The sequence below is a fragment of the Oreochromis aureus genome, linkage group 14, assembly GCF_013358895.1.
Source record: "Oreochromis aureus strain Israel breed Guangdong linkage group 14, ZZ_aureus, whole genome shotgun sequence".
NCBI lineage: Eukaryota > Metazoa > Chordata > Actinopteri > Cichliformes > Cichlidae > Oreochromis > Oreochromis aureus.
Genome location: NC_052955.1, coordinates 39,785,792 through 39,803,561, shown reverse-complemented (window position 1 = coordinate 39,803,561; position 17,770 = coordinate 39,785,792). Strand labels below are relative to the sequence as shown.

Genomic DNA, 17,770 nt, shown 5'->3' with positions numbered 1-17,770 from the left:
ATTTTACTTAAACCTAACACTGGTATTATGAACCACGGTTTTTCTAAAAATGTTTTGTTATATTAATTATTTGACTTGCCTGGTTTGGGGCGGTGGCTGTTTCCTGGCGTGGCTGAGGACTTTGGACCAACCATGTGCTTGTCAGAAACGGGTGTTTTAGGTTTACTTATGATGATCCCCCCATTGTGTGTAAATGGTTTGGCCAAACCACTATAAAAGCTACCCTCTTGTGTCTTTGTGATTAGGTCAGTTTCAGTTGTGTCCACTTTAAGATTTGGAAGTTACTTTTTGATTAGTTGTCTTTAATTTACCTCTTATCGGCCTAATATTATACACACACACACACACACACACACACACACACACACACACACACACACACACACACACACACACACACACACACACACACACACACAGAGAGCCCCGTGTCCTCTATGCCTTTGCTGCTTTCCACATTTGGAAACGTCAGTTCAATTGGATACACATTACAATGTTACCTTCAAACACAACATCAACAACACTGGACATGAAACCTGTTTTCATTCTATTCTGCTGTTAATAGACAAGTTAGGAAAATATAACGTTTGAAGAGAATTCCAGAAAATGATAGTAAAATGTAGTATTATTAATATTAGTTATTTTTAGGGGGTGCTTGAGCAAACTCGCCTATGATTACTGACCTGACTGACTACGTGCTGTTAGAAACAGCTGTTCAGCAGTGCCGTGTTATACATAATTAATAAAATGCTATATCAATTAATGGGAAACATTAAGTTACAGCAGCAACTTATGCATTATAGTCTATTAACCCTTTATTTACAGGTCTCACAGTTTTCAATTAGTCTCTTTATATAATGACCGTTCACTCACTGAAGTCACAACCAGAGTAGCTGGGATGCTAATCAGCGTTTCTTCATTATGAACTAATGAAACACAAGAAGGGTTCTTGCATGCATTGGTTATTGGGCTGATTTCAGAGGAGCTTCTAGCCTATCCTCACCCTGACAGCCTACCGCTGTAGAACACTGCCTAATGCTTCCAGCCATTATCCTCTCAGCCTATGATACTCACCGGCAATGACTGTGATCGGAGGGCAATTTCCTCAAATGTGTCTTTCACACATTAACCCCTCGTCACACAGATGCTCCTCTGACTCCAGCGTGGGCATCAGCTCTCAGCACTTACAAAGAGCTTTTAAACTTCAGCATAGCAAGCATTAGAAATTTGCCCCACCCCTTCGCAAAATGTGTCCGTCTTTGTGTCACTATAGCTGAGTTACAACAGTTCTGTGGTTAAATGTGAAACCACGCGCTTTCCAAGTTCTATCAGGTCTAAATGGGCAATGGTACAAGGAGCAATTGTCTCCTTGCAATAAGACACACAGATTTTGAATGCTGGTTTGTACTGCAGCCAACTTTCAAGCCTCAGGTTGCATGCCTCAGACCATCAGTAACAGCTCTAGTCCTACCACAGATTTGGCAGTACATCTCCCCAACACCCTCAAAGTGACAGTAATCCACAAATTGGACAGAAAACAGTCTTTGAATATATTAAGACTCGAGTGTTTTCATTAGTAGTCGACATGTGTACTTTACAAGTAATCATCTGCTTTTTCCCGAGGCAGACTAATAACAACATGTTCTCACACCCAAAGCCTAACATTTTACGCAGGTGACAAATCGTCGGTATATTGCGCTTCCAGGCACCCAACACGTCCCTATATTATGAGATCGGAAAAATGAGGAGACATGAGAACCGTTTGGAATGAATCTACACATATATGTTCGTTTTACTTAAATCGCTTTGGAAAACACTATCTAACGTCAAAGTAGTTGGTTAGTAGTGATGGGATTTCCGGCTCTTTTTAGAGAGCCGGCTCTTTTGGCTCGGCTCCCTAAAGAACCGGCTCTTTCGGCTCCGAACCGGCTCTTCAGGTTGTTTTGTTGCTTTAATTTATTTATTATTAACAATAATAAATTATGCACAAAAGGAATTACTAATGTAAAAAAAAAGTGGTTTTATTTATATATATTTACATATAAACATATGTGGTGGCCCCTAGAGACAAAGCACGTACAAACTCCAAAACACATTTCTAGTGTTAACTGACCTTCCAAAACAGAGCTACCGAGATCACTTAAATTACAAGTTGAAAGCATATGTGTATTGTTTGTGTATTTATACACAAGCACTATATATATATATATATATATATATATATATATATATATATATATATATATATATATATATATATATTTCATTCATTCAAATAATTAAAGGGAAAAAAAGAAAGTTCATTTACCTGTTACTACCACACACCAAATCCGGTCGTTGGTACTTCCTGGCTTGTGTAGCCACTAGGTAACAAAAGCTCAACACTGCCCCCTAGCATCCTGGAGCTCTTCTGTTGTCTTTTGTACACGCTTCGGGGTTTGTACGCGCTTTGTCTCTAGGGGCCACCGAAAATATACTTTTATTTATTCACTCCACATAAAATGTAATAAATAAATCATATAATACAAAAACCAGCTATTCACATTTCAACTTTTAACTATTTAAATTTTCAGCTTTTTCCTTTTAAACAAATTTAAAGTGAAAAAACACAAAACACTGCAAACCACAACACAATTCAATATAAATTAAAATATGGAAACAAAAAGAAGATGCATATTCTCTGTCATATGGGCCTGCATGAATAAACTTTCTGAATCCTTTATCATCCGCAACTGCACCTTTCTAATGTGACGTTGTTGTCCCTGGCTCTCTTTCTTGGTCTCTCCCTCCCGCTCTGCTCCTGTGCTGTAACCACCGCCCCTCCCCACTCTGCCCAGCGCAAAGCACAAGGCTCGTATGCGGAGTGAAGCGGGGGACAAAGTGCGAGAGAAAGGGAGGGACGGGGGGGAACCCACGGCTTGCGATAAGGAGCTGGTTCACGTCGTTCACGTCACAGATCCGGCTCTAAGAGCCGTTTCGTTCACGACCGACACATCACTACTGGTTAGGGCTGGAATACATGGCTGGAACATGTATTACTGCAGGAGCGTCATTCTACTGGATTTCATCCATAACCCGGCGCGTAGCATAAGAACAAAGTGATGACAAATCATCACTATATTATGCCTCGGGAGTGATAATGTCCCAATCCTGTCATCCTTTTAGGGTTGCCTTCAATGTATCTACACGGTGTCCCCTTAAATGGTTCAGATTTGATGGTCACAGAAATGTTTTCATATTAAGCGCCTCAAAATTCTTCTGTAAATTCATATTCAAATCTGACTCTGCTGCATACATTTACATGTATAACATACTACAAGCTTTTATTTTATTTTTTAAAATATTGCTATTAAATGCAATATATGTGAGTGGAAAACCAATAAAAATGAACCTGTAATCTCATGTAAAGTGGATAGGTTTATAAATAAGGTTAAAAACAAATGAGAAACTCTTCAATGGTGTGTACCACAAAAATACCATTTCTTTTTTCTATTGATACATTTAATGTGCATTTAAGTCACACTACTGCTACATTTCTGGGGAACACAAAGTATTGCGGTCATCAAATATTTGTTGTTGTGGGCTGAAAAATGGTTCAGTCCAGAGGAACCACTGGTTGTAGGGCGAGTCATCCAGGAATCGAGAAACTAATGTGATTGGAGGTTTTTAGCTCATTCTTTGAATAAATGAGAAACGACTGGCCATCCAGTTCCAGCAAATAATAATATAATGATGTGGCAATAAAAGGGCCCATATTTCCTCCTCCTGTCAAGTCACAGACAGAAATACGATGAATTTGTGATCTCAATAAAAGGAAATTGATTCTTCTCGTGTAGGCAGCTGTAACATAGACTGAACATGTGCAATGCTCAGGCAACACAGGAGTAACAATAGTCAGTCTAAATATGAAATAATTTTAACTGAGTTAAAGCTGTTTTGAACAACTTTATATTAACAATTCATCAAGTTTAATAAGTCAAATCTTTTTTTCTTTTCTTTTTTCTCATTTCAGCTAGTTTTTATTGAAAGCATCATTCAGCTGATTGTTTTGTTGCTGTGGTGTTCTTTCTTTGTCCACGTCTGCTTTCATATTAATGTTCAAAGTCAACAGCAGACCATCACCTTTTCACTCAGAGCCAGCATGCACACAGGTCCCTCATCGATTAGTTGTCATGTTAGACTAATGTGAGGACCTATTTACTTTCCTGCCACTTACATTATGTACAGTTACTCACGTGTTAAATCTTTAAAATGTTGTTGTGTCTAATAGTTTCTGGTAGTAATGAAGCACATCGGTGAATCATGCCACTGCTGCAGGCCATTAAACATTTGTTTTCCCATGTCTTGGACCTTCCACTAAGAGGTGAATTAATCGCCATAATGGCCCGTGACAGCACCAGCATTTATGTCTAGCATACAGCTCCAGACACAAACTCCTTTTTACATTATGCAAAATGATTGGCAGCAACTTTCCAAAGATCCTTCTGCTGCAAATAAGCAAGCAGCAAGCTGGACTTAATGCATTTGTAGTTTAATTGGCGTTGACACTTTATTGTATTTCCTTCCCACTTTCCTAATTCCCCTGGGAGCTCTGGCCCTGCCTGGTGCCTCATTGGCGAAACTTGAGCCCAATCAAGATGATATACTTTTCCAATAAGAACCTCCTGATTGTGCCATGTCAGAGATTCTGCATCCAAGTCCGCTTTCTGAGTGGGGGAGATGGCTTTAGAAAGTCAAATATGTCGTCCAAACGTGCTCATTAAGTTTGGGGGGGCTACTGCTAATCATGTATTGGGTTGACGCTGCAGTAACTGATAGCCAGGCTGATGAAACTCAGAGATGTGGAGAGGTGATTTTACTGTTGCTAAGACGTTTTCTGCTCCTTTCATATTGTGTTTCTCGACTTAATGATGGTTCTGAGTGTGGATATCTGCAGACGGATCATCTAAATTTGTATCTCTGTTCTGGTCTTGTTGCAAAAACTGTGAAAATCTGTTTCAGTAGCATTATTATACAGTAGCATCAAAACTTTAACATTTTCAAGAATATTTGGACTTTTATTTTCTTAACGACAGGAGGTGTAATAAATTCCAGTACTGTACACGGAATAGACAGTGCCCTCTAACCTGAGAGCATAAATGAATAAAAATGCTGGTTTGATTTTGGTTATTTTTACATTTATGTTCAGGATAATGCAGCTTTCATCAGTAATACAGACAAGCGTCCAGTGACACAGTGCTGTAAAAAGTATTTTCCCCCTTCCTTATTTCTTATTTTTGTGCATATTTGTCCCATTCCAATGTTTCAGATCATCAAACAAAGCAAATACAAATTGCAGCTTGCAAGTTGTAGCTCAAGTTAAGAGCAATATATAGATGGATCAGGAGACATGGGTTTCACATGTGGCACTCTCGATGGATTGAGTTGTTAATAAAATTGTAATGATGTGAAATGTTGCACAAATGTACGTCTTTTTTTTTTTTTTATCATATTGAAGAAAAAGTCGGTCAATCTAAGCTGATCCCAGCTGACCTCATACAAAATACTTAAGTATCCTGCGATTAACAGAATCCGATCAGCGTACAGTGAGCTGACAGTGACGCTGTTTTGGGGAGTACCGGGCCGGGACAATGTCTAAAGTTGTCCTCTGTCACAGTAGACAGAGGGAAATACCTCGAGTCAGTTCTCTGGAAATCGTTGGTAAATATTGGGTTTAGATTAGGGTGGTTCCCTACCTAACGTCCAAGGTACAAGATGACTCGCACGCTGTGGCTCAGGGCGTATACCAAACAGAAGGTCGGTGGTTCCCGTAGTCCGCATTGTGCTCGGCCAGCATACTGAACTGCCCCCGACCCAGCCATTGCATCGCATTATTGTTAGAAAGTGCTTGAGGCAGTGAATAAAGTGCTGCGTGAATGTGGCTTTTAGTAAAACCACTTTGAGTACTCATTGCTCAGAAACCAGTTAGACCTTGTTTCCATCAGACTGTGACTATGTGTGCACTGCTACACAACTGCTAAAAGGTATTGATTCAGATAGTGACAATAACCATTCTGTGCAGACACTTGGTTTCAAAACTGAGCCCGAGCTGACATGAAGTCAGCACCACCAGAGCAGGATTTTAAGAAGTGTTTCAAAAACATAGAAAGTAAAGTCCAGATAATGCTGATAAAAGCCTAAAAAACTGGCATCAAAAATGTCAGAATATTCTGGAATAAAACTCTCCTAAGAGTTCTCGAATCACATTTTCTAAGCTATATTATTCTTTGGCCCTCAGGGCACAGCGTTAGTTTGTAGTTTAGCTTTAGTGAACTATAATGACTTTTGATTCATTTTAAGGATAGCCAAACTTTTACTCACCCCCTGCAGCTGTAACTCCTCACAACAACTAGTTGCTGACTCATTTGCTTTTCTGCTTCCTCTCTCAAAAAATACTTCTGGGGAAACTGAAGTAAGAACTAAAATACTCCAAGCAGCTGCTGAGCAGTGAGTCAGTCTGGTGATGAATCCCAGGTCCCTGCTCTGCAGTAACGGATACAGGGCTGGTAAGCAAGACCCTGGGATGTTATGCAACACTAGTGTGCAAACACAGGATTGTAATCACAAACCTAACCTGCTGAACATCCTGTACCTCTCACTACACTGACACAGAACTTTCAAACTAGACCTCGATTACACGTCTGTGTTTTAGAGCACCAGGAACAGTTAAGATATGTGCATTTATCCACAGGATGAGGAACCACATGGGGTGTAACATTTTTGCTTTCCACTCATCTGAACTTTGATTGAACTCCTGTTGAGAAAGTGAGTTATTCCAAACACGCAGAGGCTTTGGTAAATGTCACAACTGTTAGTCTGACAGGAAACAAGTGAGACGGGAGCACAGAGACAGAGAGAGGCTGAGACATGACAATGGCATGATTCAGAGCAGCGGGAGCACAGAGCAGGCCAGCAGGATGGAAATCAAACCTGTGTCGACTCTACAGTGTCTGGAACCTGTAAACAAAGAATTGAATCAAATGTGTAATTGTGCTGTGGCAGCTCGGTGATACAGCATGAACCGCTCGAGGTACAAAAACATCTCTCATGCTGTCGCGTAGAGTCAGACAAGCTGGAAACATTCAACTTTAGTTATATAGCACCAAATCACGACAGCAGGCTGATCAAGGTCTTTAATACTGTAAGGTAGCAATCCTACAATAATACAAAGAAAGCAGAGGAAAGCCCAAAAATCATACGTCCCCCTGTGAGCCAGCAGGAAGAAAACCTCCAGCAGATCCTGACCCAGCGTTTCTGGACTTTTTTCATTGTTGTGATCTTGGTGAGTGATGTATGTTTCCTAGTCTCTCTTGGTATAATTTAGTTTCTTTGTGCTTATTTTTTGTTATTATTTACCTCTTGTGTAATTCAGATTACCTGTTTAGTTTCCTGTTGCTTGTCCCTCAGGCCTTTCTTTGTTACTAAGACGGTCCGTCATAGCCTCGATCTCTGTGTCTGTCTTCAGCTTCCCCTTTGTCTCCCCAGCCCAGCATGTCTCTCTGTCTCTCTCAGCTCTGTATTCTGTTCCAGCGAGTGTTTCCTGTCTTATTTTGATAGTCCTTAGCTGTGTCTCAATTCAGGGGCTGCATCCTTCGGAGGACCCGGCCAGCCATGTGAGGCTATGAAACAGGACGGTGTAGCCTTCAGATTTGCGTCACCAGCTGTCTCGGTGGAGTTTAATAAACTCAGCCGTCTGCTCCTTGCTATCTAAAATATAACAGGACACTGGAGTAAACTCGACCATCTCACACTTCTGTTTAATCACTTCTCTGTTTGGCGTTTATTCAGCTGTGTGAAAACTATAACTTTAATCTCAGCCAAACCGATTTACTCAGGAACAAATAAAACACTGAAAAAAGCCAAACAATAACATTTTTAAGTTATCTAAGAGACTTATATATCATGTTTAACCTGAGTAGCCGGAGTGATGTGCCGGGGGTTCGCTGTTCTCGCCGGCTCTAGTGAGCCTCGACCTCCTGGTCAGCTATCGAGCTGGTGGGTAACAGACGTCTCCGAAAACGTCGGAGCACTTTTGCAAATCTGTGATGTCTTGATAAACCGAGCAGATATTTGAAGTTTACACAGCTACATTCTCGCCTGAAAATATCTTAAAAGTTTATTTTGTGACCCAGAAAGATTAATAAGAGTAATATTAAAACTAAGTAGCGGCCGCCATTGTTGGAAACAATTGGAATTGGCTGAGCCGCGCTATGAATTCTGGGATAGGTTGGGCCACGAAGGACACACCCGACCCATCCTTCAAATCTGGGGAAATGAAGGACGCATTTGTCCGCCGCATTTGGAGCAGCCTTCGAATTGGGACAGCCTTCGTTGCGTCGCTGTGACGTAATCGGCCTTCAAATGCGGCCTCCGAAGGATGCGGCCCCTGAATCGGGACACAGCCCTTGTCTCATGTGCTTTGTGTTCAGTTTTCTTCCCCTGTATCGCTCTGTCTGTATGTCCCAGCTGTGTCCCCCTGCTGTCTCCAGTCTCCTAATCACCTGTCTGTGTATTTAGTGTCCATTTCCCTTTGTCCATGGCTGGAATGTCCTGTCAGGATCTGCGGGACACAGTCATTTGTCCTTTTCATGTCTGTAATTACTCACAGTGAACCTCCGTTTGCAGCAACACCTATAATGTTTCTTGATTGGCAGAAAGGTGTCGAGGCCCTGAGATCGGACCACCAGCTCATGATGCTTCCTCCACTGTACTTCAGTTGGGTTGAGGCTTTAATGTAGTGTGCAGTGCTTTCTTTAGTCCAGGGAGTTCAGCACTGATTCTGCGAATTGAGGTGTCCGTCTATAAACATTCATTTGAAGAACATCATTTTCCTTTTATGGATTTCTTCTTCAGTGTTTTTCTTTCTGAAAACACATTAATAATACAGGTGTTTGCAAGTTGTGGAGATTTCGGTTCTTTTCCACCTCTTTTGAAATTGTCCACTGCAGATCTGAGCATGATCTGACAGGACACCCACTTCTTAGGAGCCATGCCAGTTGGCATCAGCAGCTTGGCCAGGTGGAAGCTAAACTACATCCTTCAGTCATTTTTATTAGAATCTTTTGTTCCACACGTTGCCATAATGTGAAGCATTAAATATGCCACATTTTGAGGTTTATTTTTATTTTTCACAATTAAAAACTGGAGGACAGCCACTGGTAATCCAACTGCTGTGACAAGAGCATGGAGGACTGAATCAAGTACAGATGAATCTATAGAGTAAGGTGGGAAAATGAGCTACTGAGCTGTTTTTAGTCTTTCCCTTTGTTGTGTCAGAGTGATTTTAAATCTGAACATGGGAGAATATGACAAAGGTGTCAGTGATGATGGAATCCAAAGCTGATTAGCTTGTACACACTGGCAGAAACATAAAATAAGATTTTTGTAAATACAGATACTGAAAAACCTGGAAGTATAATAATTTAAAGTACTGTCCCTGGATGTTTTTAAAGCATTCACTTTTCCCAGTTTTCATCCCAACACACGCTGCTCTGATTCATCTCTGAGACGTTCTGCGGATGTCTTGATTCGAGCTGCCAATCCTGCAGAAAATTCAGCAGTTATATTTTTAAATGAGTCCCACACAGCCCAACCCACACACCAAACAACCACCGAGTCTCCAGCACAGCATCGTAGCAGGATTATGGATGTGTAGCTCCCTTCGTCTGAGGTTGTTGTGCTGGTTGGCATGACAACGAGGCAGCTGTAAACTGGCGTTGCCTACAGTAGTTGATCCTGTCAGGTCACTCAGCGAGAACTTCAATCACTGTACTTCCACACTGACTAGTCCCTTTTTTCACTGCTTATAGAGTATAAGCAGAGATATCACATAAAGAGGATGCATGGAGGGATCAATCAACAGCTGAACTACGAAACATGAGCCAGTGTGTGTAGGCTGTGCACAGTTTGTTTGCTGAAAGATCAGTGCACTCCTCATCATTAGTCTACTGTTATCATACTATACAGGTAAGTGTCTAACTGTGACAGAGCGATGCCGTCGCTGAATGTGGACAGTAAACATGGACACTGCCAGTCAAACGTTTGGACACACCTTCTCATTTAATGCTTTTTTATTTTTACTACATGTAGATACAAACTGAAGACATCAACTATATGAAGCAAGATAAATGGAATTATGCAGCAAAGATAGCAAATGATAAATAACTCTAAATGTGTCTTATTCCTCAGAGTAGCTGCATTTTGCAGACCCTCAGCCTCAATGAGCTTCATGATGTAGTCACCTGAGATGGTTTCACTTCACAGGTGTGCCTGTCAGGGCTCATTTATGGAGTTTCTTTCTTCTTAATGGGGTTGTGCAGCAGTCAGGTTGGTACACAGCTGACAGCCCTATTTGACATGGTAAGAACCAATCAGCTCAGTAAAGAGAAACCACAGTCCATCATTACTTTAAGAACTGAAGCTCAGCCAGTCTGGAACTGAGCGCTTTGTTTCTTGTTTACAGGAGCATGGGGTATTGGGCTTGTTGCTTTGTGCTCTCCAGCTCCAGTGCAGCCATTGCCAGCGCTTAGTCGTAATGGCAGAATAAGACTGACTTACTGTCTGCTACAGCTGACCTTTGTCTACAGTTCTGTTTTTATGGACAGAATCTGAAGGAGAGAAAGGTCTGGTTATGTGGTCACAAGATCTTGTTTTTACTTTTGTCAATAAAAGTTTTTTGTTGACTTCACTGAGCAACAACCTCCACCTGACATCACGGCAGTTTGTGGCTGAGAGACGTGGGCCGGACGAGAACTGGCACCTCAAAGTCCGAGGCCATGGTCCTCAGTTCAAAAAGGGTAAACTGTGGTACCTTGATGGGTTACAGTGGCAGAAGTGCCACTCCTCTCAGCTACAGGTCAAACCTCACCAAACTTGGACGGCTGGCTGGTCTGAAAGTCTCACTTTTTGCTGCCACATTTGGACAGTAGGGTCAGAACTTGATGTAAAGATGAAAGCACGGATACACCCTGCCTTGTATGAAAGACTCAGGCAGCTGGTGGTGTAATGGTGTGGGGGATACTCTCTTGGCACATGTTGTGCGCCTCAGTATCAAGTGAGCAAATAGCACAGCCTGTCTGAGCATTGTTGCTGACCACGTCCATCTTATGACCTCTGAGGATGTTTCCAGCAGGACAATGCATCATGCAACAAAGTTCAAATGACTGCAAACTGTTGTCTTGAACATAATAAGTTCACTGTATGCAAATGGTCTCCATATGGTCACCAAATGTCAAAATCAGGAGATTTACATCATTGATGTGCTGATACACAATCTCTGAGCACTGTCTCCTTGAACTAGGACAGTTCTGAAGGCAAAAAAAAAGGGGCTCCAACCAAATACTAGCAAGGTATGAGTCTGTTACATACAGTACGCAGCACGGAGTACAATTCAACCACTTAAGAAACTTTGTAACTTAATTAAAACAGCCATAAGGTTGCATCCACCTTAAAAAAGTGAACATTCAAACTGTCATTAAGACGGGATTTTATGGCAGAACTGAAAAAAAGTTGCAGAGTTTCATCAGTCTTGTAAGGTGTAAGGTAAGCGGTAGTTAGAAACAGAGACGGGATTATCTTAAAACAGCATTTGATGTGTAGCTCTTCTAGCGCTGTCAGTCATGTCACACAGTCTTTATCCACGTCTCACATTTCTGCTATTTGGCTTCAGTCTCAAGTCTGATTTGCAATCCTGTGTTGAATCCCTGTACAGCCTACACCATAGTAGGTGATGCATTTGCTTTCACCTTTTTCTAAAACTGAGCTGAAAAATTTGAATCAATTTAGGATGATGAGCGCTTATAAACCCACAGAATATAAAGTATTGTCTCAACACAAAGCTAGCTACATGCAGTTACAGCCTTTAATTTTACAGAGGCACTATCCTTATATCTTTATACGGCACATTACTACTACGCAGACACAGCAGAGGCTAAGTCATATGGCATTGACTTAATGCAATGCAATAAAGCAAGCTTAGTGTGTTACCTGCTGATCAATAAAGCTGTATTCTGAACTATAGCAAAGTGATGCTAATTTGTGATACTCTAAATGATTAATTCCACAGAAACTGGAGCTAAATCATTTCTGGCCATATCATATGCAATGTAAATATGTAAAAGTAAGAACAGAAAACATGTATGTAGCTGACGTACCTGTCAGGTAAATGATGCTGTGTGACATCAGAGCAGCTGTTAGAAGCATGGAAATTTCCTACTGCAGGAAATCACAAATGTTACACTGTTGCCCCACAACCCAAAATCACAGATCAAAACACTGAGAACAGATGACTAACAGACACCATCAGGTCTCGGAGCGTGTAATCACTTATAGCCGTGACAGACTGTGAACTTTCAACCAATCAATGTTCCAGGCTGAAAGAACAAAAAAACCTGGCACATTTGAAAAGAAACAAAAACCCAATGATCTGACTCGGAGTTTGTAAATTCATACAAACTGAGTAAAGGTGATTCCCATCTTATCTTTAATTAAAATTTACACAGATGAGCTGGAATTATAGTTAGTTTCATTATGGAACGCCCCAGAGTTGATAAGGTCAGTGGTTATTCTAGTTATGCACCCAAGACTTTTGAAATGCCTCTGAGCACCACTCAGCTACATTCTTTGTGTCCCTTCTCTTCGCTTCTCAAACTGAGTCCAGACCAAATTCAGACCCATGCTCAGAAAACAGGAGGTGTACAAAAGCATGACTACACTGTACAAATAACAGCAGCTGCAGTTTGTTTGATTTATACCCTGATGATCTCGTCACCTTCCAATAAATCAATTGCTAATTACCTCTGGATGTGTAGTTTCGTGTGACCAAAGGCTGCACATTTACATCAGAGGCAAAGTGTTTGTTAGTGATAACGGCAACTTGCCCAGTGCATTGATCCATAAATGCTACCTCAGTGTACCTCCTGTTTCATTTAGATACAGGATACAGATAAGCTCAACGACTTAGCCTTAACCAAAGTGAATTTAAACTGTTTTTCTGTAATAGAACTACGAATTTTGCTCATCAAAAATAAGAAAAGGTCAACTGAAACAAAAGAAGTTAGAGTCCAAATGGCATTTTTAACTCAGACAGTTAAATGAGTATTGAACACATCACCAGTTTTCTGAGTAAATATATTTCTAAAGGTGGTAACTCTAACCAGATGTTGGTAACAAGCCATCCAATCCATACATGCACGGCACAGAAAGGAACTGGCAGAAACAGCAGAGAGGCAAAACACTAGAGCAGCTGTGCGAGACTGTAAGAGCAGACCAACTAACCTGTGTACTGACTGCAAGAAAGCCTGCGACTTGGTGCCTTGCATGGATCTGGAATGCCTAGAACTGTACACGACAGGACCCTAAGAGCCTTGTCAGGAATTCAATGGTTATGGTTCTGCATGCACCCAAACCTCCCTAACAAGATCAGACGGTAAGGTGCAGTTATTAGCCACCTCTACATGGATGACATCGAGTCATTTGCCAGAAGTGAATGAAACATCAAGCCACTGATCCACACCACTAGGATCTACAGCAATGACAGTGGCCATAACCTGTGCACTGTTCACCTCAGGTTTACCAGTTATTTGGATCTTTAAAAGCCAGCTAAGATGCATCGATTTACTCGAGGACTTCAGTAACATTTGTGTATTTCATGCTTTGATTCTTGTACAGCTCTACCTTTTTAATTATTGCGGTTCTGTAAAAGCATACATTTTTAAAGTCTTCAAAATTTCTCGTGTGTTTTAATGATTTCCTGTAATGCACTTTGTGACCATCATCTGAAAAGCACCATAAGTCCATTCATTCAGTATCCTCACTATGCATAAATATATTTGATGTTTGAAAGTTTAAGTGTGTCACTGATTTCTCATCCTCATTCATCGGTAATTGTTTCTTTGCAACAAGCATGAAATATGATATCACTTCCTCTTTTGCACATGTTGTGTGCATTTCCCCAAACTACGAGTTCCATAAACGACCGGCTGGATCAACGGTGAACGCTTGTTAGCTGCACTGCTAACGTCAGGCTTAGTCACTGTTTAAAGTCACATCTGAGATCATTGCTCAGTTTTTGAGAACAGTTTCCAGAAATGTCTTCAGTGCTTCACTCTCTGCTAAACTATTTTAAAGAAGCATCTGCTGGTTATGTGCACGTCAGCTTCAGTGTCAGTTTAGAGACGTCACAGCTTCGAATGAAGTTTCTTTTTAAAAAGTTTATTTATTCTCTTTTGTTACAAATGTGTAAAAAAAAAAAAAAAAAAAAAAATCATCTTTCACTCTACAACAATGGGGCCCACAGTCACTTCAGCTTCCCATCGCTCCGCTTTAAAAATAAAAAAAATAAAAAAATAAATTTAAAACCACATACACGCAGTCATTTTGCAGTCAGGCATGAGAACTGAAGTACCGCGCACGTTCCTGCTGACATGCATTACCTGTGGCGTTGTCACTCAGGGCTCGGATCTTTCTCATTCCACATGTGGACTCACAACAGGTACAGAACTCGTTCTTTCCATCTATAGCCATCCACATACTGTGGGAAGAGTCAGCGTCATGAAAGTCATCTTGAACAAATCAATGAATGAAAGATCCTCAAAAACGTTCTCATACCCCTCATAAAATGAGCATGCCTTGTTCTCAATGGTAACTGGGGCAGAAGCTGAGATGGCCTTCAGTAGGCAAGAGATATAAATCTGTTTTAAATAAAGAGGCGTTATTTCATTTAAAGTACACAACAGGGAGCCTATATCATCAACAGACACTTACATACCATCCCCTGTAGACCCAGGCTGTGGACCGCTACCTGTAACCGGAGCTTATCAGGCTGAGATCGAGGCATGAACCTGGAAATAGTGTGCTGACCACCCAGACACCTGTAGGAGAGGTAACACTCACACAGAAGCAGCCAGGACTCACATGCTGGTGATAGAACAACTTTGGCCAGAGAATGACGGCCCCCAGCAACACTCGCACCACATTTAAGGTGGATCAGATTAACAGATCAGGTCAAGCTAAGTGTAGAAAAGAGACATACTGATATACTGTACTGTATCAAAATGTTGCCCATCCAGAACCTACCCATCATTTATTAAAGCTTCTCTTTGTCCTGAAGTGAAGTCTGAGTTTGTGGTAGCGACACAGCTGTCCACCAGCACCCTGAGCGGGGTTAGAGTTTGTAGCAAGACTGCTGCTTCCATGTGAATGACATCTACCAAAGCATATCTGTTGGACGTTCTCTCAAACTTCCAGTCATCTAAAGCAAAATTAACCATTAAAGGCTTGCAAAGTCACAGCCATGTTAAAACAATGGCATTGCTGGGACCCACCAGTCATGAGTTTGAGAGAAAGATGCTGCTGTGTCTGTGCTTGCCTGGTAGCTTCACTGGACATCCAGGCAGGAGGCTCGGGATGGCTGCTTGCACTGTGTTGCCTGAAATGAAGTTAAGAGCAGTTTTTAGCATCACACCAATCGTACTTTAAAAGTACGCTGATACTTTAAACCTGCACCCGAAGAACCAAAACCTGCAGCACAGAATTAATATCAGGTTTTGGGAACTTGATATGTTCAGCCGACTCTTGCTTTGTCATCATTGAATCTGCTGACAAAGTTATAAGTCATCAAAAAAAAAAAAAGCCTACATACCTGAAACTGGAACTTGACTTTATAAAAGCTACAGGATTTCTTTGATGTGTGACTAAAGCATGGAAGAGTTCTATAAAAACATGTTCAACTAATTGCTGTCAGTTTTCCACACTTCAGAGAAGGATGGCAGAACCAGTTAGTCAATAGCTGTCAACAGCTCTCGTCACAGGTGACCCACCTTCTTTGCTGTAAAACCGATGGGGTCACAGCTACACAGTCAGGTCCAAGTTAAACCAGCGTTGGTTTAACAATTATTAGATCAAGTCAGTGAGCTTAAACATGCTATGTTGGTTAATATATCACCAAGAGCATCAGCCTGAAAAAAGGAGGAAATATGAAGTGCTAAAACTGCAGTACCAAGACTGGCCACTTTAGGTTGACTCCAAAAGTCAGAGTCCCACACTTACACACTAAAATGTCCAATTTTACAGCACAAAATGTGCACAGCCCGGGACAAAAGCTGGGCTAGACAGTTTCCACTTTCATAACATTTGTTCAGGGTGATTTTATTTTTAAAATAACTCATCCATCTGGATTTTCACTGTTAAAAGATAGGGCATAATTCAAATCCAATTTATTTATATAGTACCAAATCACAACAGTCGCCTCAAGGCGCTTTACACTGTAAAGTAAAGACCCTACAATAATACAGAGAAAACACCAACAATCAGATGGCCTCCTCTAAACAAGCACTTGGTGACAGTGGGAAGGAAAAACTCCCTTTTAACGGGAAGAAACCTCCAGCAGGCTCAGAGCCTGGTTTCAGGCTGAGGGGAGGAAGACAGGACAAGGACTGTGAAAGAACTAATGATAGGCCTCAACTCTAAAAACTTTGTGTGAGCATAGAAGACTCATGTTCAGACCCACAGTAAACTAAAGTGGATGTTTACAGTCTGTTCCACATTTCTAGTCACCTCTGGTAGCGGCATTCAAGTCTAATGACAGCACTCTGGCTCCTCGTAATGCCACTTCTGCCAAACACTTTGGGGTTGTAGACCAGCGCAAAGGCATAAATGAAGGCATTTTCTGTCAACTAAGGAAAAAATACAAAATGTATTTAAAAAAATTTATTTCACTTGTGTGAAAAGGTACTGTAAATGAATTAACAGAATATAAAGGTTCATACCACTAGCTTGCTACCACAGCTGTGCAGCTCAGATTCAAAAACCAGCACATGAGACGAGTCATCAATCTCAGTGGCTGAACAACCACCAAGGCTGATTTCTTCTGGCTTTATCAGCTTGCCGAGACTCAGGAAGTCCCGACTCACTTCAACAAAGATCTTACTTTCGCCACACCTCACAGCAACACGGTAGGCTGCCACTGGCTGCTTCAGTTCAAACTTGAGAGGAGGTTTGTTCACCCGAACCACTGGATCTTCTGGAAATTTCCAGGAGAGGGGTTCAAGTGCTTGCTGGTTCTGCTTTGACTGGAGCTTTGCAGCTTGCTGAGTAGACTGACTGGAGTGCACTCTGTCAGGTTCTCCTGGAGCATCAGCTTCAGTCACAGCAGGCCTCTGTGCCTTGATCCCCAAGTGTGTTGGCACATTCAGACTGTGGAATCGAGCATCACTAAGCCTGACCCATGCAAGTACAAAGCTAAACGCAACAAGCTGCCTGGACCCCATGGCTGCAAACAGACACAGGTCTGTGCAGCCTTCTTAACAATGAGCACTGAAGCAGACTGACTCCTCCCTCTCCCTAATCACCTAAATCTCCTTCCACATGTGTGGATCTCACACATATAAGGAATTATATTTGTCTTATATTTATGTATTATATCCAATAATTATGTATATTTATTATATTTATGTTTAGATAGATAGTATAGATACTTCTACTTGAAAAATAAAAAATATTCTTGTACAAAGTACTGATTCAACTTTTTTGCCCAACAGCCGCTCAGTGTCCTCTAAGTTTCAGCCGTGACTTAGGGACTGAAAGCAACAGCTGCTCAGCTGACCAAAGCGAGCCAATGGGGACATGGGGCCTCAACAGGTCAGACAAATAAACAGGTGCCAGGCCATTTTTAGAATGTAACTCCCGCGATAAACGAGGGACCACTGTAGTTAGTCACCTGGCTAGCCTATAA

General features: G+C 41.4%; 1 protein-coding gene across 2 annotated transcripts; it reads right to left on the bottom strand.

Annotated features, from left to right (window-relative positions):
* Positions 1 to 14,234: 14,234 nt before the first annotated feature.
* On the bottom strand, positions 14,235 to 17,370 carry LOC116311441 (zona pellucida sperm-binding protein 3-like). 2 transcript variants are annotated; one of them, XM_031728558.2, is made up of 8 exons: positions 16,806 to 17,369; positions 16,594 to 16,712; positions 15,363 to 15,466; positions 15,115 to 15,289; positions 14,807 to 14,909; positions 14,647 to 14,729; positions 14,472 to 14,569; positions 14,235 to 14,359 (listed from the first exon to the last, which is right to left on the bottom strand). In XM_031728558.2, exons 1-8 carry the CDS (start codon positions 17,304 to 17,306, stop codon positions 14,310 to 14,312), a joined length of 1,233 nt encoding a protein of 410 aa, XP_031584418.1. In that variant the 5' UTR covers positions 17,307 to 17,369; the 3' UTR covers positions 14,235 to 14,309. The 2 variants fall into 2 exon arrangements, 1 of the variants encoding a protein (XP_031584418.1); XR_005608146.1 differs by having other exon boundaries at positions 14,316 to 14,359; positions 14,803 to 14,909; positions 16,806 to 17,370.
* Positions 17,371 to 17,770: the final 400 nt, after the last annotated feature.

Excerpts from the sequence above, each read along its gene's own strand:
- LOC116311441 (XM_031728558.2), bottom strand. The coding sequence starts at position 17,306 with ATGGGGTCCAGGCAGCTTGTTGCGTTTAGCTTTGTACTTGCATGGGTC. Across the intron at positions 15,467-16,593 it reads CTTGAATGCCGCTACCAGAG|GCAACACAGTGCAAGCAGCC; the intron begins GTGACTAGAAAT and ends ACTTCATTTCAG. Across the intron at positions 14,730-14,806 it reads GCCTGGGTCTACAGGGGATG|ATTTATATCTCTTGCCTACT; the intron begins GTATGTAAGTGT and ends TATTTAAAACAG.